Source organism: Cygnus olor, chromosome 19, assembly GCF_009769625.2.
Source record: "Cygnus olor isolate bCygOlo1 chromosome 19, bCygOlo1.pri.v2, whole genome shotgun sequence".
Taxonomy (NCBI): Eukaryota; Metazoa; Chordata; class Aves; order Anseriformes; family Anatidae; genus Cygnus; species Cygnus olor.
The window spans coordinates 1,499,376-1,522,191 of record NC_049187.1 but is presented as its reverse complement, the minus strand read 5'-3'; the positions used below and the strand labels follow the sequence as shown (position 1 = coordinate 1,522,191).

General features: G+C 56.3%; 3 protein-coding genes across 4 annotated transcripts; all 3 read right to left on the bottom strand.

Moving 5' to 3' along the window:
* Positions 1-299: 299 nt before the first annotated feature.
* On the bottom strand, positions 300-1,344 carry HDHD3 (haloacid dehalogenase like hydrolase domain containing 3). The gene has a single exon (XM_040531700.1). It carries the CDS (start codon positions 1,192-1,194, stop codon positions 478-480), a length of 717 nt encoding a protein of 238 aa, XP_040387634.1. The 5' UTR covers positions 1,195-1,344; the 3' UTR covers positions 300-477.
* A 97-nt stretch (positions 1,345-1,441) lies between these two features.
* On the bottom strand, positions 1,442-11,318 carry ALAD (aminolevulinate dehydratase). The gene is made up of 12 exons (XM_040531699.1): positions 11,187-11,318; positions 7,579-7,726; positions 7,305-7,355; positions 5,378-5,474; positions 4,702-4,837; positions 4,115-4,198; positions 3,747-3,835; positions 3,383-3,438; positions 2,654-2,741; positions 2,034-2,120; positions 1,698-1,827; positions 1,442-1,597 (listed from the first exon to the last, which is right to left on the bottom strand). Exons 2-12 carry the CDS (start codon positions 7,689-7,691, stop codon positions 1,518-1,520), a joined length of 1,011 nt encoding a protein of 336 aa, XP_040387633.1. The 5' UTR covers positions 7,692-7,726; positions 11,187-11,318; the 3' UTR covers positions 1,442-1,517.
* A 1,645-nt stretch (positions 11,319-12,963) lies between these two features.
* On the bottom strand, positions 12,964-15,401 carry POLE3 (DNA polymerase epsilon 3, accessory subunit). Of its 2 annotated transcripts, XM_040531793.1 has the most exons (5): positions 15,352-15,401; positions 15,113-15,189; positions 14,460-14,545; positions 13,664-13,782; positions 12,964-13,184 (listed from the first exon to the last, which is right to left on the bottom strand). In XM_040531793.1, the coding sequence occupies exons 2-5, from the start codon at positions 15,176-15,178 to the stop codon at positions 13,024-13,026; spliced, it is 432 nt and encodes a 143-aa protein (XP_040387727.1). In that variant the 5' UTR covers positions 15,179-15,189; positions 15,352-15,401; the 3' UTR covers positions 12,964-13,023. The 2 variants fall into 2 exon arrangements, with proteins under 2 accessions (XP_040387727.1, XP_040387728.1); XM_040531794.1 differs by lacking the exons at positions 12,964-13,184; positions 15,352-15,401 and adding an exon at positions 13,313-13,550 and having other exon boundaries at positions 15,113-15,289.
* Positions 15,402-22,816: the final 7,415 nt, after the last annotated feature.

The following is a 22,816-nucleotide window of genomic DNA, read 5'->3' as shown; positions in this document are numbered from 1 at the left end:
CCTGAGGGCCACCGGGGTGTGGAGGGTCACAGTGCCCTCTGGGTGGACTCTGCTGGCTGCCTGTCACCAGGACAGGAGCAGCCATAGCTCTGCATGAGCAGGGGATGACTGGGAGGGATAAATCTTGATGTCTGCCTCCATCCCTCTGGACAGAATTGGCTTTCTGGAGCGTAGAGATGAAGGACTCTGGGTGAAATGCATCCTGTGCTGCTCCCAATCCAGTCCCCAGCTCCAGCAGGGGAAGACACCACCACTGACCCTCTCCCATACAGCATTTTGAAAGAACACAGCAGGAACGCTGAGCGTGCCAAGTATACTTTATTGTATTAATGACGCTATTGCTCTGTGGGCAATGCTTCTCCCTGCAGAAGTGTTTGTTTCTTTTCCTTGTCCCAAATTGCAGCAAGAAATCACAGCTATGAGTGGTTCGCTACTCAGCAGCAGCACTGGTCCTTCCCCAAAACGCAGCTGTTGCAGCTACCCCTTCTCGATGAGGGCCAGCAGGTGGCTCAGCGTGGGCAGGACGTGCCCTGGGGGCACCTCTGGCTGCCCACCCTGCCCGGTGGTGCGGAGCAGAAAGCTGTGCATGCCCACCTCTCGGGCGGCCCTGTAATCCCTGGCGTAGTCGTCCCCGATGTGAGCCGCCTGCTCGGGCAGGACCCCGCCGAGGCGCAGGGCTTTCTCAAAGATCCTCCCGTCCGGCTTGGCGAAGCCCGCGGCCTCCGAGGTGAGCACAAACTCGAAGTGGCGTCGCAGGTCGCACTGCGCCAGGATGTCTTCGAGCCGGTTGTCGAAGTTGGAGACCACCCCCATGCGCAAGCCGCGCTGGCAGCACCGGCTCAAGGTCTCGCTGGCTCCGGGCAGCAGCTCCCAGTTGCGCGCGCTGCAGAAGTCCCAGTAAAGGTTTTCGGCCATCAGCGAGAGGACTCCGTCTTCGTGCACGCCCGCGAGCCTGAAGGTTTGTTTCACCACGTCCAGCCACCACCGCTTGGAGCTCAGGCCCTGGCCCTGGCCGTAGTTGGGGAAGCGCCTGCTCTGGGCGCCGTACGCCTCCCGGAACGCCTTGCTGAGCGCCTCGGGCTGCACCCGCACGCCGTGAGCCTGGGCCTCGGCGCAGTAACTCTGTCCCACGGGCTGCCGGAGCCGCAGGAGCGTGTCCTTCACGTCCCACGTCACCAAGCGCAGCCGAAGCATTGCCCCGCTGCGAGCCAGCACTAAGGGCGACCCTACGCAAACACGGCGCCGACGGCCGGCAGCCGGGGGCCCGCAGCTCGCACCGGGGGGCCGCGGGCACCGGCTCCTGCCCGCATCGCCCGGGGGGGAGAAGCGGGGCCCCGGGGCGGCGGCGGCGGCAGGGCCGAGGTGCGCGGGGGGTGGGGGGGGGGGAAGCCGGGCCGGGCCGGGCCCGCACCTACCTCCTCCGTGCTGCCCGGGGCCGGCTCCGCCGCGTCGGGAACCGCCCGGCCCCGGGAGCCCGGTCCCGGCCCCCCCCCCGGCCCCGGCCCCGCCCGCCGCGCTCAGGCCCGCCCCGCCGCCGCCTCCTCCTTCAGCCAGCGCAGCAGCTGCGGCGCGAAGTACGTGATGATGGCGTCGGCCCCTGAGGGGGGAGGAGGAGGAGGAGGAGGAGAGGGGCCGGGAGCCGAGGATGGAACCGGAGCCCGACGCCCCCACCCGGCCCCATCCCGACCGCTTCTCACCTGCGCGCCTGAAGGCGGCCATCGCCTCCATCACCGCGGCCTTGAGGCTGAAGGCCCCGGCCTGGGCGCCGTGCCACAGCATGGCGAACTCCCCCGAGACGTGGTACACCGCCAGCGGGTGCGTGGCGTGCTGTGGACGGGGAGGTCAGCGGGGGACGCCCGCCGGGGGCCCTTTGGCCGCCCAGGGGCGGCGTCCCCTCCCCGAGCACCCGGCTGTCACGCCAAGTCGCATCCCCGTAGGTTTTGAAATGATGATGCTGGCCGCCCCCAACCTGCTCCCCTTCCTCGGGGGTTACCCCGAGCCCCCCGTGCCTGCAGGAAGCGTGCGGGCCTTACTCGGTCCTTGACGTCCCGCACGAGGTCCAGGTAGGGCATCCCGGGCTTCACCATCAGCATGTCTGCTCCCTCACGCACGTCCCGGTCCTGCGAGGAGAGCACGCGCGCGATCCCTGCAGCTCACAACACTTGTCCAGCAAGCGCACCGTTGGTTTTCCCAGCAGTTTTGACCCGGTGTTTGCTTTTCCCAGGGGCCCAGGGCCACCAGAAGGGTTGGGTGAGCCCCTAAAGGCCACAGGAGCCCATGGACAGGCTGCGATGGAGGAGCTGCCGCTGCCCTAGCCAGCTGCCTGGGGAAAGCCAGGGCTGCGTGTTCCTTGACCAGGGACATGTCCTTATCCCTCCAAGCCTCAGCAGGAACAGCACACCCAGCTCCATGGCTCCAAACACGCAGTCCTCGGGTCCCTGCCGTGCACCAGCTCTCTGGTGAGCTGGTGGGCACCACAGCTCTCGCTTGTGGAGGGCGAAGCCCCTCAGCCTTTTTGGCTGGCGCGCCTCCCCCCTCCTGCCTCCAGCTTGTCCCAAGCCCCTCTGCAGTGCTGGGTGTAAGGTTTCTTGCCTGGGCGCTGTGTGAGGGTTTTCCAGTCCCCACAGCGACAGAACCGTGAGGTTTGACTCACCACAGCTCGCAGCGCCAGGCCCCTGGCGCCTGGCGGCAGCTGGTAGCATCGCCGGTCTCCGAAGGCGGGTTTGGATTGCGCAGCATCCCTGGGAACAAGGCAGAGGGCAGAGATCGGTGCCAGCACGGCTCCCTCTGCCTCTCACCCTGCACGGCTTCGTGTGTGAGGACAGGCTGGGTCAACAGCCAGAGCAGCTGCTCCTTCTACCCCATCCACACCAGGACGTGGGGACAGCCCCAGCAAGTGCAGGAGCCGTGCTTCCAAACCCAGAGGGCTGGGGTGAAGTTATTTCAGACATTTCCCTTTTGCTCTTTTCTGGGCCAGGTCCCTCAGGGACTCTTGGGGTCATGCCTTTCTTGGGATGTTTACCAGCTGGATGAGCTGAGGCTTGTCCCGAAATGCACCCTTTGGGGCAACGCTGGCTCCTGTGACTCCCCTCCTTGCTGCTCCTGGCAGCTGTAGGCAGCTCCCTCTGACTGCCAGGATGAGCAGATGCAGGGGTGGGACAGGAGATCCCCCAGGAATTCACCCAGCACTTTCCCACCAGCCAGCCTCTCCTGGGCAAGGTACGTTTTTTCCTTCTTACACCGAGGAAGCAGGAAGAAGGTGCTCCAAAGCAACCAGGTAGGCTCCAGCCCCGGCTCTGGCTGAGCCCCATTCCCAGGTAGCGAGCTGGGACACACCTGGCCAGCCTGGTGCTGGCTGGGGCCGTTCCCTGCAGAGCCTCACCTGAAGGGACCATAGAAGCATGAAGCAAACTTGGCACTGTAGCTCATCACCGAGACCTGCGGAGAATGGAGCCATGAGGGCCAGAAGCTCTGTGCTGCATCCCAGCTCCGGGGCAGTGGCGATTCCCTCCTACAGCTGGTTTATACTCTGCCCCACATCCTCCTTCCGCTGCCACAGGCCTGGCACCTCGCTTGCCCGTGTGTCTGGCCGAGGACCTTCCCATCCTGCACGCAGCACTGGGGCAGGAAAACGCCTGCGGCGTGTCACGAGCAAGGTGGGGGGTTCACTTCTTCCACCCTTTGCCCAGGTCTCTTCGTGGCGCGGCCCCCCTGTTGGTGTTGCTCCTGACAGGTCCCGCGCTCACCTTGTTGCCCATGTCACTGGAGATCAGCGCCTGCTTTATGGCCGCGATGCGCCCATCCATCATGTCCGAGGGGGCAACAATGTGGCAGCCTGCGGGGAAAGGCCGGAGATACCGAGACCTGCCCAGGGCTCTGACTGCCTGCAGGAGGCGACCCCAGACATCTCCCTCTTAGGGCCAAAGGGAAGGGTCTGGGGTCCCTGCAACTTCCTCAGGGGTGGCATGTGGAGGGCAGGTGGAGGCTTCTGGAGCCCAGAGTGAAAGCACTCCCACTGGAGCCAGGGCAGGGTTTGCTTTTGGGCCAGCTCTAAGTGAGAGGGGGCAAGTTTGCAAGAGCCAAGCGTGGGTGCTGCTGCCAGGAGACTGCTCACCTGCTTTGGCGTAAGCCAGTGCCACTTCTGCTAGCCGCTGGCAACTGATCTCGTTCTGGATGGTGCCATCTTCACGCAGGATGCCTAGGGGACAAACCTGGAGTCGGGCACTGGGCAGCACAGCTGGGCGATTGCCTCAACCCCCAGGCTGGGAGCATGACTCTTGGAGCAAGCCCTCGAGATGCTCAGAGCAACAGTGGGGAATCTGTTAGAGAGCTGGGTAAGGAGGCGCAGCGAGCAGGAGGCCAACAGCACAGCCCCCGTGAGCTGGACTCAACGTGTGGGTGCTCCAGGGCAAGGAAGGCAGCGATGGGGGACCTGGGTGGGTGCTCAGACAGATTCAGGAACAGGGAGCGGGTTCTTTATCCACATGTGCCTCCCACCCTGTCCAGCTGCTGCCAGAATCCAGGAGGTCTCCCAGACTTACTGCAAGCACTGGGAAGCCTTGAGGCAGGAGCTGGCCTGGCCCCACCAGCACCCAGAGCTCTTCAGCAGAAAGCAGCAAATCCCCAGAGTCCCAGTCAGGGGAAGGTGCTGCTGCGGGACGGTGCCTGAGCAGCACCCTGGGACCCAGGCTGAGTGCTCACCGCAGTGCCCGTGGGAGGTGTAAGGGCACAAGCAGACATCACAGGCAATGAGCAGCTCTGGGAAGGTGGAGCGGATCTTCTTGATGGCCTGGATGGCAGGCGTGTCCTCTGCATCAGCGGCAGAGCCTCTCTCATCCTGTGAGAAGAGAAATGCCTCAGGACACAGAGCTGAGGGCCTCCCACCAGCTCCTCCATGGCAGCAGATCTGCCCAAGAAACACGTTTTGAACAGTGAGGCCCTGTACCACAGAGCGGTGAGATCACCAGTGGGGGAAAAGGGCGATGGAGCAGTGACACCAAGGTGAGCGCAAGTCTTCGGGCCACCCTGCAGCAGCTCCCAGTGCCAGGCAGGGCCAGGAGAGGGAGCACAGGACACGCTCCTCTCGAGCCAGCCATCCTGCTTTCGGCAGTGCAGAGCTCTCTGCTCTCCTCCACACTGCAGTGTCGCACCACGTGTTTACAGGGACAGAGCAGAGGCACCCAGGGTTTCCAGGAGCGTTTCAGGTGTTGCTGTGGTCTCCCATCCTCATCCTGCTCTGCACAGTGGGGTACCAGTGTGCCACAGCCCCTGAGCTGCCCGTGTTTGATATGGAGACCCCCTCCAGTCCCACACTGCTCTACCACCGCCTCTGTGGCCACCCCAAGCTCCCTGCCACCACCTGCTCACACACACTGACCTTGGGGACCTTGCTGGGCACCCCGAAGATAAGCACACACTTCAGGCCGTCCTCGACAAGGGGCCGCAGCATTCCTTCCAGCTTGTTGACTCCGTACCTAAAAAGAGCAAAGGGAAGTTCAACAAGGCCAAGTGCAAGGTCCTGCACCTGGGCTGGGGCAATCCCAAGCACAAATACAGGCTGGGTGGGGAATGGAATGAGAGCAGCTCTGAGAAGGGTGTTGGTGGATGAGAAGCTCAACGTGAGCCAGCATCGTGCACTTACAGCCCAGAAAGCCAACTGTGTCCTGGGCTGCATCAAAGCAGCACAGCCAGCAGGGCGAGGGAGGGGACTGTCCCCCTCTGCTCTCGTGAGACCTGACCTGGAGCCCTGTGTTCAGCTTGGGGCCCCCAGCACAAGGACAGGGAAATATTAGAACAAGGCCATAGGAGGGCCATGAGGGGCTGGAGCACCTCTGCTATGGGGACAGGCTGAGGGAGTTGGGGTTGTTCAGCCTGGAGAAGAGAAGGCTCCGGGGTGACCTTACAGTGGCCTGCCAGTGCCTAAAGGGGGCTGCAGGAAAGCTGGGGAGGGACTCTGTGTCGGGGGTACTGTGACAGGACAAGGGGTAATGGCCTTAAACTAAATGAGGGTAGGTTTATATTAAATATGAGGAAGAAATTCTTTACTCAGAGGGCGGTGAGGCCCTGGCCCAGGCTGCCCAGAGGAGCTGTGGGTGCCCCATCCCTGGCAGTGCCCAAGGCCAGGCTGGATGGGGCTGGGGGCAGCCTGGGCTGGTGGGAGGGGTCCCTGCCCATGGCAGGGGGTGGAACCAGAAGGGCTTTAAGGTCCCTTCCAACCCAAACCATTCCGTGATTCTCTGGTTCCATAAAGGGGGGCTGCCAGGCACCAGCAAAGACACGACGAGTGCCCCCAGGGACAGCACAACCCCCCCGGCCTAACAGTGCTCGGCCACCCAGCCGGCCATTCGCAGGGCCCTGTCTGTGGGGCCACTCCGATGGACCCGGGCTCATCACTAACTCGGGTGCTGGTCTGTAAGCAGCGCCGCCCCGCAAGCAGCAGCGGGAGATAGAGGGGAGCTGGTGCTGGGAGGAACAATGCAGCACCTTATCTGGGGCTACAGGACAGTTATCTACCCGGCAGGGACACAGAGGGGGCTGACCTCTGCTCTGTCTCTGCTCTGAAAGGACAAGCACGCCCTGCCCTTGAATCCCTTATCTCCGCTTTCCTGTTGCAGGCCCGAAAGCCGAGTTTGGGCTCAGCACGGTGAGCTGGGCAGCAGGCGCAGTGCCTGGCGCGGCACAGAGCACGCACTCTGCCGCGCACTCTGCTTGCACAACCGTGGCCACGTGCCCAGGGCCAGCAGAGCAGAGCCGTGAGCAGTGAGGTGCTTTGTACGACTTGGCTGAGGTGCCCGGTGCCTCTCCCACGCCGACCCACCTCTTGCCGCCCCGCAGCAAGGACAGATTTGGAAATCCTGCCCTACGCAAGGGAGATCCTGCCCACCTCCCGACGGGAACATCCCCCTCTGGCCTCCGACCAAGCCTTGCCAACGCGGCAGCGAGTGAGGACAGGAGCTGACGGAGCAACAGGACCTAACGCAGGACAGAAGCCGTGTCCAGCTGCCTCTGGGCTCCCCGTTCTCTCCCAACTTCGCTGCGTGCCCAGCCCACACCGTGCGAGTGCTCTGCGACGTCGCGGGGCCCTGGCACCCTCCCTGCCAGTGTCGGTATTTTCCAAACACCCCAATCTGATTTCTTTCTCTCCTGAAGCAGAGGGATGCTCCCACCCCGCCAGCTGCTGGGGGGTCCCCAAGACAGGGAATACGAGGGGCTGGGAGGGTCACCCCTGGCCTGTGCTCATCTCAGGCCCATGTCAGCCCTGCTCATGCCAGGGGGCACGCAGCGCCGCGGGTCTGTGCTCTTACCTGGCTTGTCCAGGGAGGCTGGCGATCGGCTCCACCGCATCAGGGCTGTCACTGCAGAAGTCGGATGGGACAGAGATGAGCACTTGGTGTGAGAAGGAAGATCAGAGGTGTGCAGTGCCCAGAGAACCCAGCCCCCATCCCAGGCTTGTCTACAGGGAATCTTTTGGGGTGTCTGAACCCATCCAAGCACTCAGGGAGCACCCAAGCCTGTAGCTCTATGTGCGGTCAAGCTGAGCTTGGTTTGTCCCTAACCCAGAGACCACGGCTCACTCACGTGACAAAAATCGGGTAGATGAGGTTGGAGGCATCGAAGGTGGTTGCTGTGCACTGCCAAGAGCGTAGCACGGGGTGGAAGTAGCCACTGTGAAGGAGCGAGTCCGCCTGCATCTTGGGAATTCACGAGGAAGCCGAGAAAGGAGACTCTGAAACACCAAAAACATCAGGTTAGTGGCTGGGTGCTGGTAAGCCGCTGCTGTCAGCACACACGAGGAGGGGGCTGAGGCCGGTGACTGCGAGGTGAGTTAAGAGAGAGCGTGGCAGCCCAGCGTGGTTCTGGTCGGTATCTGGTGAGCCGCAGCGGGGCAGCAGCAGCGAATTCCCCAGGGCATCTGCTTCCCAGGCTGCGGGGGTGAAGCAGGAGCCTCTCGCCCTGTAACCCAGTAAATACCACAACACCCTGTTAGTGCCCAGCCGCGGGCTCTGTACCACCTCTGCAAGGTCAGGACTTGCCCAGCGCTGCCTGGAGCTTTGTTTCAGCTTGTGGAGCTAGAACAGCGATTTTCTGTGATAAGACGGTCTTTGCTTAATTCATTCTACTTTCGCGTAGCTCTGTGCGATACAGCTGTGTGACATACAGACGGCGGTCGAAAATTGGTCTGTGTAGCACAAAGTAGTCACGGCCACAGTGGGAAAGGGCAGGTACAGAAACGTATGGGCGCTGGGTGAAGAAGAGAGGCACGGGATGGTGCTGAAGTCACGAGGCTATGAACGCCGCGGTTACACAACACCAATGCCCACTTACGTACTGCCTGATAAAGAAATGCAAACGTGGGAGTTGGGCAGAGGCGCTTACGGGGTAACAAAGGGCAAGTATTCAGCATGCACAAGCCGAATTCTAGCTGTGTTATCATTGAAACTTCTTCCTTTAATGCTTTCTTTTTCTTTTTTTCCCTGCAATAATTAGATCTCACTAATAACAGCTGTGACTAGGTAAGTCAGATTTAAGTTTCACAACAATAAATGCTTTGCTTTGCTTAAGCCACGCTGCCTTTTGCCCACAGAAAAACCTGGGGGGTACCACAGGGCTGGCACCAGCGCACCCAGAGCCGGGGGAAGGAGCTGGCGTTCCCCGGGGACGAGGCGCTCGGCGCGGCACAGGAGCGGCTGCTGTGGCCAGGACGGCCTGGAAAGCACAGCCGAGGGGCAGGCCGCTCCTTCGGGGCGGCTTTGAGCACTTCTGCCTGAGCGCAGCTGCTGTGAGCCATGGGATAACCCCAGTGGGACCAACAGCGCCAGCACCTCATCCAGATAAGGTCCCGCAACCACCCCGAGCGGAGGAGCCTCGAGTAGAGGAGCCGGAGGAGCGGCAGTGCTGGCCCCAGGGCAGCAGTGCAGGATTTAGGGCCCCTGGAGCACAGTGAGGGCGTGGGGCCCGGCCAGCTCCCGGCAGAGGTTACGGCCTCCCCCAGCTCTGCCTCTGCCCAGGAGCCGATGTTCAGCTTCAGGAAACAAACAAACCGCACAGCACGGACTTTGTTTTGAGAGCTTGAGGGCGGAGAGCTGGGGACTGGCTTCTGAAAGCAGCGGAGGTTCCTCCCCAGCCTGGCGGCCCCCCGGCAGGGAGCTGCACGCTGGGGACAGCCCAGACCTGACTGCGTGACCCATCCCAGGAGCAGCCCCCGTCCCCAGTCCCATCACGGCCCTCCTGTTTTCTGCCGTAAATCCAAGAACCAGGAGGGATTTCCTCAGCAATAAGCCTCACTGATCCTCTACCCATGCCCACCGTGCCCGGCTCTCTGCAGGACACAGAAACCTCTGGGTCTGCCCGCCAGGACCGTGGTCCTGGGAAAGACGTCTTACACGGGCAGTTGCTACAGCAGGCAGCGACAGAGCTGGTCAGGAGATGGCTCTGTTCCACTGCAAAACCTTTAATTTGAGGTGTTCACCTGTTTTACACTGGGATAAGCTCAAGACCCTTCAAATATTCCCACACAGAGCCAAATTCCCAGTCTGCAGCAGACCAGCCCACTTGTAACAGGGGCGTCACGTTCAGGCCGGGCTTGAACCGAGTCCTCACATTCCTAGCTTGGGGATACAGAAAGGGCACCTCTCGATTACTTGCCAGCTTACATACATAAAAGCACTATAAAAAATTACAGCGGTGTTTGCGTGGGATGCAGACGAGCTGACGGCGCGCTGGCAGTGTCACGGCACCCCTTAGGAAATAACTGAGAGACCGGGGCTGCTGCAGCCCGTCCCTGCTCACGGAGAGCCCCCGGGCGCCGCTCGGGCAGGGCTCCAGGCAGGCTGGCAGCGGGCAGCCACCGGGAACAAAGGGTTCAGTGAGCAAAATGCACCTCGAGAATCCAGAAAATGCTCTGGCAGTTAATCCCGTGGGAGGCAGGGGAGGGGGACGGGGTGGGATGGGAGGCAGCCGGCCGCGACTGTGCTGTACGGGACAGATAGAGGCCACCACCCTCGGTGGGGAAGGTCCCAAGGGCCTGCGGAGCGGGGATAACAGCCACAGCTTGGGGTACCTCGCTGCCTGGGGCCCCCTTTGGCAGAAGCTGAGCCGCTGCATGCCCCGAAACCGCCCGAAAGCCAGGGCAGGGCTGCGGCGGGCAAAGGAAGGGCAGCGCGAGCGGCTGCGAGGTGCGGCCCGGCTGGGAGATGTGTCCCCATGTGCTGACGGCCCCAGAGCCACGCAGATCCCCACACGGCTCCCACCCTCCTGCAGCTTAATTAACAGCCACTAACAAAGGTCAAGGCGTTAGGAAAGATTTCATCTTCCATCTGGAAACCAGTGCACTCTGAGATGCCGAGGGAGCATTCCTGTGGGAATCGGCAGGGTGCCACCACTCACTGCTTTGCACCTTCCCCACGGCCCCAAAACCCGGTACACGTCCCTGCGGGGCACAGCCGGGCTCGAGCTCTTACAGTGCCTCAGTGCCGGGGTCCTGGCACCGGCAGCGGGCTCAGCACCGCGTGCCAGCTGGGTGCCTGCCACCGGCTTCGTCATGAAGCACAGCCACAGAACGGCCCGAGCTGGAAGGGACCCACAGGGGCCACCGAGTCCAACTCCTGGCTCCACACGGGACCACCCCAAACCAGCCCCTGTGTCTTGGAGCTTTGTCCAAACGCTTCTCAAGCTCCAGCAGCCCGGTGCCGTGCCCACGTCCCTGGGCAGCCTGTCCCAGCCCCGGACCACCTCTGGGTGCAGAACCTCTCCCTAACACCACCCTGACCCTCCCCTGTCCCAGCTCCGTGCCGTCCCCTCGGGTCCTGTCGCTGTCCCCAGGGAGCAGAGCTCAGCGCCTGCCCCTCCGCTCCCCTCGCGAGGAGGCTGCAGGCCGCCAGGAGGCCTCCCCTCGGCCTGCTCTGCTCCGGGCCGGACAAACCGAGCCCCCCCAGCCGCACCGCGCCCCCAGCCCCTCGGCCACCCCTGCAGCCCTGCTCGGGGCACGCTGCAGGGGGACGCGGACGGGAAAACCGCCGGGCGCCGAGCCGGGCCGGGCCGGGCCGGGCCGAGCCGAGCCGAGCCGGGAGGGCGCTTCCCAGCCGCGGAGCGCTGCAGCAGCCCCGGGCGCAGCGGGGGGACACCGCCCCCGCCACCGGCCCGGTGCCGCCGCCCGCGGGCTCCCCGCCGCCCCGGCCCGCGCTCACCTGCCGCCGCCGCTCCTGCCGCGCGGAATTTGCCTGGCCCCGCCCCCTGCTTTGCATGGCCACGCCCCCGGCCCCCCGTTCCCGGGGAAGAGGCGGGAAGTCTCGCGCGGCGGGGCGCGGGAAGGCGGCGGCCGCGGCCCCGTGCGCGCTCCCGGCCCCGTGCGCGCTCCCGTTCCGTCCTGCAAACCCCCCCCCCCCCCCGCCCCGTGCCCCCCCGCTGCTGCCCTCGGCGCTGAGCCCAGCCCGTCCTGGGGGAATGAAGGAGGCAGCGGCTGCAAAAGGTCTGGCTTTTATTTAGATACCGGTCCCGCCAGAGCACGCGTCCCAGACGTGTACGAGAATATAAAAAAAAAGCTAGAAGCACCACTTCTTTGTTAGACCTCGGGAAGACGTTGTCAGTGCGGTCTTTTCTCCTGTTACTGACTGCATGCCAGTGGAAAGCCGATGGCAGAAGATCGCTGGTGAGTCAGCTCTCTCCAGGAGCTGGGTCTCTGCGCGTTGTCCCTGTGCCGTAAAACTGGCAAGGCTGGGGAGCTCTCGGGGGGTTCTGCATCAACTTTATAAAACACAGGACGCACTACTCCTCCCACGTGCTCCTGTTTAAGCTGCACATCAGCAAAACCGGGAGGTTTACTTAAACGTACCTAAAACGTTCTTCATTTCCTTCGCTAGCTCTCAGTTAAGTCGAAATATCAGGTTTATTAGCCTTGAAAAAAGATCAGTCAAATAATAAAGCACTGCGTCCAAAAGAAGCTTATTCTAACAGGTAATTCTGCTGGTTTGACCCCATTTTCTTGATAGGGATATGTAAAAAATTCACAGACTTGAGGCTGGCCTTCCTACGTAGGACTGCACTGCCCTCACTGCACTCCTGGAGGTAGGCTGCACACCCTGAATGTCTTCTGAAGTAATTAGTCCACTCCAATTCAGGAGGGAAAAAAAAAGAAACACTGCTATTCTAACACTACATTTAGACTTGCAGAAAAACCACCAAGCTGCCTGCAGGAACTGCAGCTCTGCGGAGGAGGGAGGTGAGACCACCAGATCCACTGCTACCCTGCAAACGTCCCACGTGAGCCAGCCTTCCTTTTACTATTCCTCATACACATTTTTCCAGTTAGTTTTGCTTCAGATTTTTCATAAAAAAAATAAACCCTCTTCATCTTGAAGGGTTTTAAAGACACAAAACAAGCACTTTTGGTATTTAGTTTGCATTGTAAGTACAGTGAGGTTTTTTGATTTAGATTCGTTTAGGGGAGAAAACCAGTTCGGTTCGCTGGCCCTCGTACAGTTGTGCTGCATTGCTGCACACAGCTGGTAAGGCTGAAAGACACAGCATCACTGTCAAAGAACAAAAAATAGAAGGCACAGACAGAATGCAAGAAACTAAAGAAAAAAACGTTACATAGACAAAAATTTTAAATGGTCAGCTTCTAAGACTCTTAACATCATCGTGTAGTCTCTAAGCCCCAGTGGGTTAACGAAGATTCAGCCTCTGACTTGGCTTAATGAGCTTATTCAACAGTTCTCTCAGGTTCTCCTGGGCAGCTTCTATTTTTTTTTCCATTCTATTTCAGAGCCAACCCAGCACAAATAGCCCATTACTGCCGGCTCAGACCCTTGGGAGGCTGCCAAGCCCCCTGCGCACAGGGATGAGGTGGTCCACCCACTAGAAATGTTTTAGCCAAATCCTTTATATACAAGCTAAAGTCAAAAAAGATGGACCCCAAAAGAACAGTACAATGTTCTACTGGAAACAAGAGGGGACACAGCAAGATTTCTTTACAACATTTATATCCCTACAAAAACCCAACCCCTGCATGTCTCATCAGCAAGCTCAGTTGTCCACCTCCTCCTCCTCGTTTTGTTCTTCTTCCTCCATCCTTTCATCATCATCATCATTCTCTTCCTCTCGGCTCTTATCTTGTTCCTCTGAGTCTGTCTTTTTGTCTTTATCTTTTCTTGCTTCTTTCTTTCCTTTCTGCTCACGTCTGTAAACTAAAAAGAAAACAGTGAAGAACTGCAAGCCAGCCACTGCATGAACATTACAGTAGCTGAAGTCCAATGTCCACTAGCTCTCCAGGCTTAAAGCAGGAGCAGTGAACTCAGAGCAGCAACTCACCCTATTATTTGAGCTGTGCTGACCAGCTCCATAGGAAATCAGGTTAAGTTTCAGCAGAAAAATGCTGAAAAGGTCGCAGGAGTTCACATTTACAGGCAGCACCTAAGACTTTCCTTAGATAACATAATAGGGGATTGATACCAGATGAGACTTTCTCAATCCTCATCAGTTGTGAAATAATGTTATCCCAGTTCTGCTAAGGTGCACATTATTAATCCCCAGGCAACCTGCAGTGTAGGATGCTGGGCAAAGAAAAGAGAAACAAGACAGGCAAGTAAGTGTTGCTTGTCCAACGTTCAAGGAAAATAGGACTTGCTGCTGCTTCATTTCCCTCGACATGAGCTGAGGACGATACCTTCCAGGGATTCTTTCAGAGGGCCTACAAATCGCTGAAACTCCATTTCCTCCATGGCAGAGAGAACGTCGCCAGCATTCAGGGTTTTCCTCTTCCCCTTCATGGCAAAGTTATTTGCACTAGGCAAAAACAAGGAGGAGAAGACAGATAATTGATAACAGTCATCAATTTATTCTTGTTTATCAAAGTCATAAACAACTTCAAGAAAGAAAATCTCCTAAATATTCAGGGCTTTTAATCACTTACTATAATAGTTTAAGATGCCCTCTTGCTTACACTGGCTGTTAGTGTTTTCATCTAGTTGTATTACTTTCTCACATCTTTAAGTTTTCTGCTTGCATGAACCTTTTCTATGAATAGCCGGGGGAAAGAAGGAGAAAGTCTGAACACGGGCTACAAGGCGGTAATTCCAGAAAGCCACGAGAGTACTCAACACCAGAAAAGCAACTGCTGGCAGAGCATCTTCTGGGCAGACGCCCACCCGCATGCTCCCCATCCCCCAAAGACGTTGCTGTATCCATGTGGCCAGCCCTAAGGCTGACCCTGCTGGCTCACATCTGCCCAAGTGCAGCCACATGGCGAGCTTGGAAAGTCAGCCAAGGGTTCTTGCCTTCATCAAGCTGTAAAAGGCAATCCAAACCAAACTATGGCAATCTGGTGGCGTGGGTTATGCTAAAGATTATTTTATTTAGTCTGACAATACCAACACACAGACTGAAACAGATCTCCAGGACAGCCAGCATAGAGGTGAGTTATAAACCAAGTGCTCCGGTTATGTGATGCAATAAATTCTTACCATGATGTTGCATAGAGCACGAACACACTTGCTGCTCGAGATATCGCGCTCCGAGCTTCTTTGGAAATGTTCACTCCATCAGGAAGCTAGAAAGCAAATGCAAGTTTTATCAGCAGCTGCTGTATGTGACTTAAACTTACCTAACGCACGTGTCGGCTCTCTGACAGTATTCAGAGAGCTGAGCAGGACTGGAAACTCTGTGCTGATCTCAGACGCTACCGCAGGACGTTTGATGCCAGCCGAAGGCCCCCGGAAACGTGACTGTTTTCTCTCAGGCACAATAAGCCGTGCAGAGGCAAAGACACTTCTGCCTCAGCAGCGGAGGCGGCCACCACCTCACCTGGTGACCGCCACTCTCCCGTTTCCCTGCGAGACCCCGAGCTGCTCGCTGACGCCTGACGGCCCCAAACCGAACCCCCCGCTAACTGACCGACGTGGGGAAGGCCCCTGCCCGGGCAGGCCACGGCCTCGGCCCTCTGCCCTCTGCCCGAGGCGCTGCCCGACAGGGCCGGACCCCCCCGGGGGCTTTGGGCGGCAAACCCGCGGCCCGGGGAGCCCCGGCGGGGGGGGGTGAGGGGGGCGGGCTGTGTGCGTGTCCGTCCGTCCGTCCGTGCGTCCGTCTGCCCGCCCGCAGCCCCCCGGCCGGCACCCACCGCCTCCTTGATGATGCGCGTGATGACGGCGTTGGGCAGGTTCAGGTCCTCCGGTCTCTCCGCCATCCTGGGACCCCCTGCAAGGCAAGGACGGCGTCACGGGGAGCGGGGCGGGGAGCACGGGGCGAGCCCGGGCGAGCCGAGCCGGGCCGGGCCGGGCCGGGCCGGGCCGAACCGAGCCCGACCCAGCCCGACCCAGGCCCGGCCCGGTCCGGTCCCGGCCCCGCGCTGCCGCTCACCTCCGCCCCGTCCCGGCGTGCCCCGCGCCCCGCCCCTCCCGTCCCGTCCTGCCCCGCGCCCGCCGCTGCCTGGCGACGAGGAGGCGCCGGAGGGGCGGGGCGGGGCGGGGCGGGGGGGGGGCTGTGAGGGGGAGGAGCTGGGGGGGGCAAGGCGGAGCCGTGGCGGCTTGAAGGAACCTGAGGGGGGAGCTGGAGGGGGCCCGGGGGTGCTGAGGGAGTTGGTGGGAGCCCGACCCGATGGGGGCCGGGGGGGCAGGGGGCGAGAGCTGGGGGCAGAGGGCGAGAGCTGGGGGGCTGGTGCCCGTGGGGCAGGGCTGGTGCCCATGGGGCAGGGTTGGTGCCCGTGGGACAAGATGGGTGCCTGTGGGGCAGGGCTGGTGCCCATGGGGCAGGGTTGGTGCTCGTGGGACAAGATGGGTGCCTGTGGGGCAGGGCTGGTGCCCGTGGGGCGGGACAGCTGCTTCTCTCCCTCCGTGGCTCCTTGCCTCTCCCCGCAGCAGGAGCCCCCACTGGGCCTCCGCGGCACCCCGGGCCTCACCCCCTGGGCCTTCGCCTTGCGGCCGCCAGCAGCAGCAGCGTGGAGCCTCCGGAGGGAGAAATTCCTGTGCTGGCACCCGGACCTGGCACAGCGCGGGTGTCGGGGTGTGCAGGGCACATGCACTGCCTTCAGTGAGGCCGTGCCGCCAGGCAGACCCCTGCCCCATGACTGTCGTGCCCGGCCTCAACTTCTGTTCTGTTAATTTCACGGGATTTTCCCTCTTTTGATAACCTGATGAGGTAATTAAGTAAACTCACAGTGCGAGAGGGTAATAGGTTAGTCGTAGCACCGCGCTGTGTTGGGGTGACGCTTGAAGTTGGGAGCGGTAATTGGCAGTGCAGCCCTTTTCCCCAGAAAGCATGCATTTTCCTGTGGCCGGGGCAGTATCGTAATGGGGATAGTTTGTGGGTATTCACGAGACAAGTTTATAGGTAAAGGTTACAGCTTGCATTACTTGTAATAGCATGCTGGGAATAGCGCGTGGCATTTGGAGCACACAGAGGTCAGACCTGAAGGAAGGCTTGTGTGCGTGACAGCTTGATTATTTTCCACTTATAGTGATTGAATTAATAAAAGGCTATCACTGTACATTCAAATCACGTCTCTCGAGTCTCATTTCCAGCACGCTTTGTTCCGCTGTTAACTCTACGGTCACTCTGTGGCTCTCGGAGGTGAGATGCTGCAGCAGGTGTTGCATTACTTTTTAATGAAATAACAACTGATTGAACTGGTCCGTTTGTAACTGTAACAGACGGTGCTAATGCCGGCCTTGGACAGGCTGTCCACTTGCTGTTGTTAGAAGAGTCATCAGAAGCTTGGTTTATTTTCTGTTTTGCCAGAGGGCGAGGTTGTTTCCTATATGCCTAATTTAAGAACAAAGCAAGGCAGAGTTGTGTTATTGTGTGGCGGAGGGGGTAGGCTGGAGTTAAAACGGAGATGATGCTGGCCCAAAGCCAGGGGCACGACCCAAGGCTCCTCCGCTCGTGAGCAAGGCTTGTTACGACAGACCCTCTTTCTTGGATGCAATGGTCACTAACAAAATAACAAGAGTGTGCGTGCTTCACTGTAAGCTGTAAATGAAACTTAATACTGCAAGTCATGTTTTATATGTTTTATACGTGATGAGACCAGAAAAGGTATTTGAGTATGAAAGCTCTGGAGCTGTGGGATGTGATGCCAGCTTGTCAGCCTGTGGTGGCCTAAGATGGCCTAGGAGAACCCACAATCTGATTCTCTACAGTTTTGTGCTGTTCACTTTATTTTACACTGTATATATCCTCTTTATTTATTTATTTATGTTTCCTGCTAAATGAATTTGCACAAATTTTCTGTTCTGCAGACTGTTGAAACAGATGATACCATCTTCCTGCTCTCCCTGCCAGGGTGGTTGCAAAGATGATGCCTGCAGGTGTGAGCCAGTGGGGTGAAGCCATTTGTGGCGTGGTTACTTGAAAATATCCGCAGTGCTGGGATACACTGAGGAGAATTGGAGAGGAACGTGCTTAGATCTGTTTAGGAAACTGATTCAGGTTTTACAGCCTTAAAGAGAAAATAAAGTTATAGTTAAATTCTTAATTTCACTGAAGGAAGGAAAAGAGCATTCTTACTCTTGGAAAAACTAACTTGGAATCCTCGTGAAGTTAAGGCAGTTCTTGTTTTTCACATGAGATAGTTGGTCGAGTTGAACACTTCTCCCAGGTTATTTTAGTTTATTTTTTAAGATGGAAGGGATCATTAGGTTGCCCAGTCTGACCTATATAACAGGTGTCTTCACCAGAATTTATCTCAATAGCTTGTTCAAATAAAGAGTCTCTTTGGTAAGGTAAACTTGACTCCTGACCTCAAGGAGAAGATCATTTATTGCTTTTCTTGGCAGGTGGTTTCAATGACTTGTTGTGAAGTTTAGGTGCTCAATTTCCAACATGATTTTTTTTCCTCATTTATATGCATAAAACCTCACTCATTAATGATTTAATTCTACGTGAGAACCTCAGCAACTTTCTTTGGTTAGGTCTTTGTAAATGAGTTCTGTATATCAAACTGCCAGGAGCTTGCTTTACGAACTCATTGATCACCACTTTCCTAGTGATTGCCTGTAGGTGTGATGTCCCATTTAACCAAGTGATTCATCAATATTAGACAAATCTTGTGGTTCTGTCCTTAAAGGGTTTTCTTCTGGCTGTCCTCAAGAATTGGATCACCACTGACAAATAATCAAGAAGAAGGAATTGCTGTGCTTGCCTTCTGTAATTTCTCAAGGTAGCGCTGTGCACAGGAGTCTGGCTGTTGTGGTTGCAGTAACCTTCATGCTCTTGGAAGGGCTGAGGGTCTGCAGGTCTCCTGCGTGGCTCAGCAAACACCGTGGTGTGGGAGATAGCAATTTCTTGCTTTTTTAGCACGTAGGCCCTGGGAGTGTGGTCTGCATAAAGAAAAATTACAGTTGCTATCAGGTGAATTCTTGTTTGCTTAGCTGGAAATGCTGGCTGCTGTATAAATGGGGTCAGTACACCAACGGAGCTGCTGTGGCAGTACACTCCATAGTCTTTAACCATTAGGTCCCCAGTGCTCGTCTTAGGTTTGCTTTACTTTTCTCAGATTAATTTCTATCACCAGAACTTGTGAACATCTCCCTGAGCCAGTCTTCAAGGAAATAGAGCAGATGTTCCAAATGTCACAGAGCTCTTTCCACCTCTGCTGCACCTCTGAGCTTCTAAAAAAGCTCAGAAGAAAATACTAATGTCAGGTGAATTACTCTGAACACCCACCTTCTGTGAGTTTTAAGCCTGTGGTAAGGGTGGGCAGGAGGATGGTAGCCTGCTTGTTTTTCTCAGAATTTCACAGAAATATTACGTCTATGTTTCTGTTGCAGTGGACACAGAGCTTACCGAGTGCCTTCTCTGTACTGTGCGGAGCACACCGTTGGTATAGATGATCTTGAATCTTGCTTAACTTCTGTGAAAATGATACTTCAGTATCATCGTGACCAGATAAATGATTTTAAAAAATTACAGACTATTCTCATGTAGAGTAGTTACTGGGGAACAAATATATAATTTCCATTATTGTTGAAGCCCTGCTATGATAGATGTGATACAAGAAATGCAGGTCCTGTAATATTGAGGCTGTCAGTGACTCAAATTACGTCTAGTTTAACCTTTTCCCCTCCTCAAAACTGGGGAGGAAATACGCTGTAAAGTGGTTCACATACCCGCCGAAGCTCCTACCCATGCAACCTTCGCTCTGCGCGCTGAGCGCAGCCCCGCTGGCTCTGCCAGGGTTGCTCTCAGGCTGCAAGATAGGTGTAAGTAAGGCTCTGTTAGTCCCTGAGCCTGCAAATTGTTGAGTGTCCTACCCCTGTAGGCTTGTGAACCAATTCACACCCCTTCCCCCTCAATGACACGAGCCCAAGGCTGCTATTCCAAGCAAGTTGTCATTGGACACAAGTCAGAGGGGACTGTGAAGTGCTCAAGGCCAGAGCTGAGCCCGTGTCTTACTGCCTCTGTCAGTGCTTGTAACAAAGAGGAGACCAAACGGTCATGAAGCTGAAGGCAGGCACACGGCTCAGATCAGAGTGACTTCACTGGTATGGGATATTGTTACAGGCATTTGTTTTTACTAGTTTCTAGTTTAAATTTGTCTTGTCTTAGAGACTGTCCCTGGCTGCTCTGCTTTTTTCATTTGTTTGTTTTTGGTTTTGAAAGCAAATAAGTTTATTATTTTTAATATCTTCCAAATTGTCAAGTATAACAGTCCTGAAATTTGATTCCAATGTTTCCAATCATTCCTTTTTCTCCATTTCCTACAGAAAAAATAGCTACCGCAAAGAGGAGCCCAGTTCCCAGTGCAGCGTGCTAGCACGTAGGTGCCACTCACACACTTCTCTTCCAACCTCAGGTCTTGCAAGGGTAGATCACCTCTGATTAAGGTTCTCAAATCCAGTTCTTTCATCCCTGAGATATCATTCTGGGATCCTCTTTTACCATAAGCCAATTCAGTGGTTTTGACTTTGAAAAATGACCAGCCTGAAATTCTGCTGATTGAATAGATGTTCCTATCTGACCGAAGAAAGATATTTGGACAAATTATGTGTACAAGTTAAGGAGCTATTTTCAGCTGCATGTACCAATTATTACATTAATGGTAACTTTGTTAATTCACTTTGGAAAGTTAATTCACTTTCCTTTCGAAGAGGAAACCTGTAGGGTAACCTCTGATTTGCCTTTCATACTGTTTGCTTGCATTTGTTTCGCCATGAATCTTGCTTCTATTTGTCCTGCAGCTCAGAAAGACCTATTTTTCCAGGCCTGAACTCTGCAGCAGGGTCAGACATTATCTCACCTAGACAGATGAACCTCATGCTCTTTAATAGCATTGGAAAAGTGAATGTTTTCAGCCTGGGGGAAGGAAGAACCCCTTGCTGACTACAGAGAACAGAGCTGTCATGAAGTGAGGTATGTAATAATCAGGCTATGCTCTGCTAATTGATCCAGAAGGCAAATGAATCTACAGAGGTGGCTTAAGGTGGCCACATTAAGGCTGAACTAATGGTATGTCACCACCCAAATGGGACGGTTTTCGGTGACAGGAAGCTGTTGGACCTGCCTGGCAGTAACGCACACATTCCTGGGGTTCGGTTTCCAGGCCAGAAAGAGTTCATTTTCCACTGGATCAGTGAGCTAAGCTGGCTCACTGAGGGGTCAGGTAGTGCCAGACCCTGGGTGAAGCAGCACGAAGCAGAGCCCAGGTGCCCAGTGCCTGCCAGCTGGCAGAGCAGCTCAGCCACTGAATGTGAGCACAGCGTCGGGCTCTGCACACAATTCAGCTCAGGAGACGGGCAGTAACTTTTTAAGCTGTTTCAGCTTAATTGCTTTGGTCCATGTGACCACACTAAGGCAAAAATCATAATTCCCATGGAACTTTTACTAGATTAAAACTTATCTTTTATGAGAAATGTTTTAAAGACTGAGGTCGATCGTTATATCATTTTTATTGCAGTAAACTGAATAAGCAACAGCTTAGTACTTAGCATTTGTCCAAATCCAGTAATCCACAGCAACACTGCAGGCTCAGAATTGGCTCAGAAAAACATACCTGCAGAAGTGTCTAATTATGCTGTAGCTATATACTAGCTGTGAATGTTAAGTTTAATCCCTAGTGCGATAAGGATTCTCCCCAGCTGAGAGGTGCAGATTTGCAGGAGCATGGTGCCTCGAGTGCGTCCTGCCTACGGTGTGAGCGGACAGGGCAGCAGTTTGGGAAAGGCAGCAGCAAGGGCCATGTGGGGATGCGGTGCTGGTGCTGTGGCTGGCTCACAGATTTGAGCTCCAGTGGGACACGCAGGCTCCAGGATGTGAGCAGAGCCGGTGAGGTGTTTCTAAAGATACCCTTGCAGCAGGGGAAACCTGTCTCTTTGTCCCAGATTGGAAAAGGATTTAGTAATCAGCCAGTCTGTGGCTCTGCTGGTTCCTCACTGGCATTTTTCAGGGAAAGACTGCTGTACTTGCTGCAGAGATGGTGTCGGGGAACCCCTGCTACGCCCTGGACTCGATGTCTGCTGCAGACCCCAGGGAGAGAGGGTTGCAGCAGTTCCACTGCTGGGAGAGTGCTGAGGTTTTGCGTCCGCCCGTTATGGCAGACTTTGGCAATCCCAGCAGGATTACCCAGAAATAGCCTTTCTGTTCCTAAAAATCCTCTTATCGTCTGGGAAGGCAGGTAATTTTCCCAGCCTGATTTAGTTTTGTTGTTTCAAAGCCAGCTTTAACCTTGGAAGTTTTCTGTGAGTGTGTAGCAGCGTTTTGCCTGGCATAACTGTGCGAGCACATGTTTGGATTTGAATATCCAGCCAAAGGCAGATCCTAATGCTGACAAACTGAAGTTTGTGACGGAGAACTGTGTTAAATTTTAAAAGAAAGTCATTAACTCCCAAGCCAACCAGCTGAATGTGCAGATGTGCAGTTTGCTGGGGACTGTAATAGAAATGCAGGTTAAGGTCAGTCTCCAGGGGTTTGAATATTAAGAGGGAAGTTAGAAAGAGTTGGTAACTCGCTGTTGGGAGCCTACAAAGAGCGTGGCAAATCTGTCTCTTCCTGGCACGCAATTTAATTTGTGACTTCTAAGTCACAAGCTCTGCTCCCTTTGGACATTTCTGCGCTGTTTTTTCACCCTCCTTTTCAGCAGTGCCAAGGTCAAAGGCTCGTGGCAGCTAAATCACAGCGTGGGCGCCGGGTGCTGGTGCTCGGACGTTGCTGGAGCGAGGGACCGTCCTGCGTGGGAGCGATGGAGCAGCTGGGAGCGCCGCTGCTGGCAAGTGAGTGCTCGGGTGGTTCCTCCGCGGAGTGCGCAGTGCTGCTCTGCCTGCTGTGCGAAGCGTGCGTTACAACCGGGCAGGTGCCTGGTTATCACCGCTGAACCACATCCTGGTGCGTGGAGGAGACGAGGAACTGTATCTCCCGCAGGCCCTTGGTGGGGTGTCGGAGATGTCCAGCTCCTTGTGGGACTGCGTTTGCCAGCGGCAGACCGTGGGGCTTTCTGTTAGTGCCTTGCGCTGCAGGATGGAGTGGGCTGGAGCCTGCTGGGTTTGAGAATTAGGACTGATTTTTGCAGCTGATGAACCTCAATCCCTCTGCATGTGTGGGGCTCCCATGGCTTTGAACCCTCAGAGTCCCACAGGGACTCTTCACCTCTTCTGTTATTTTGTTTGGATGGGAAAAAAAACCTCTCTAATGGGATTCTTTTACCCAAATCTGTGAGACTGGCTGCTTTAGAGAAACTGCATTTATTTTTCACTGTCCTGTTTGTCTTTCCTTTGGCCTTTTAACAGCATTTTGCAATAAATACAGGGAGAGGGGAGACTTTGTGTGAGCCTGGGGAGCTCCTAGGAGACAGGATGGCCCCGTGAGACACCGCCAGCTGCGTGTGGCACTGTGC

Excerpts from the sequence above, each read along its gene's own strand:
- POLE3 (XM_040531793.1), bottom strand. The coding sequence starts at position 15,178 with ATGGCGGAGAGACCGGAGGACCTGAACCTGCCCAACGCCGTCATCACG. Across the intron at positions 13,783-14,459 it reads GTGCTCTATGCAACATCATG|TGCAAATAACTTTGCCATGA; the intron begins GTAAGAATTTAT and ends GTTTTTGCCTAG. Across the intron at positions 13,185-13,663 it reads TCTGAAAGAATCCCTGGAAG|TTTACAGACGTGAGCAGAAA; the intron begins GTATCGTCCTCA and ends TTTTCTTTTTAG.
- ALAD (XM_040531699.1), bottom strand. The coding sequence starts at position 7,691 with ATGCAGGCGGACTCGCTCCTTCACAGTGGCTACTTCCACCCCGTGCTA. Across the intron at positions 3,836-4,114 it reads ACTGGCTTACGCCAAAGCAG|GCTGCCACATTGTTGCCCCC; the intron begins GTGAGCAGTCTC and ends CTTTCCCCGCAG. Across the intron at positions 3,439-3,746 it reads CCAGTGACATGGGCAACAAG|GTCTCGGTGATGAGCTACAG; the intron begins GTGAGCGCGGGA and ends CATTCTCCGCAG.
- HDHD3 (XM_040531700.1), bottom strand. The coding sequence starts at position 1,194 with ATGCTTCGGCTGCGCTTGGTGACGTGGGACGTGAAGGACACGCTCCTG.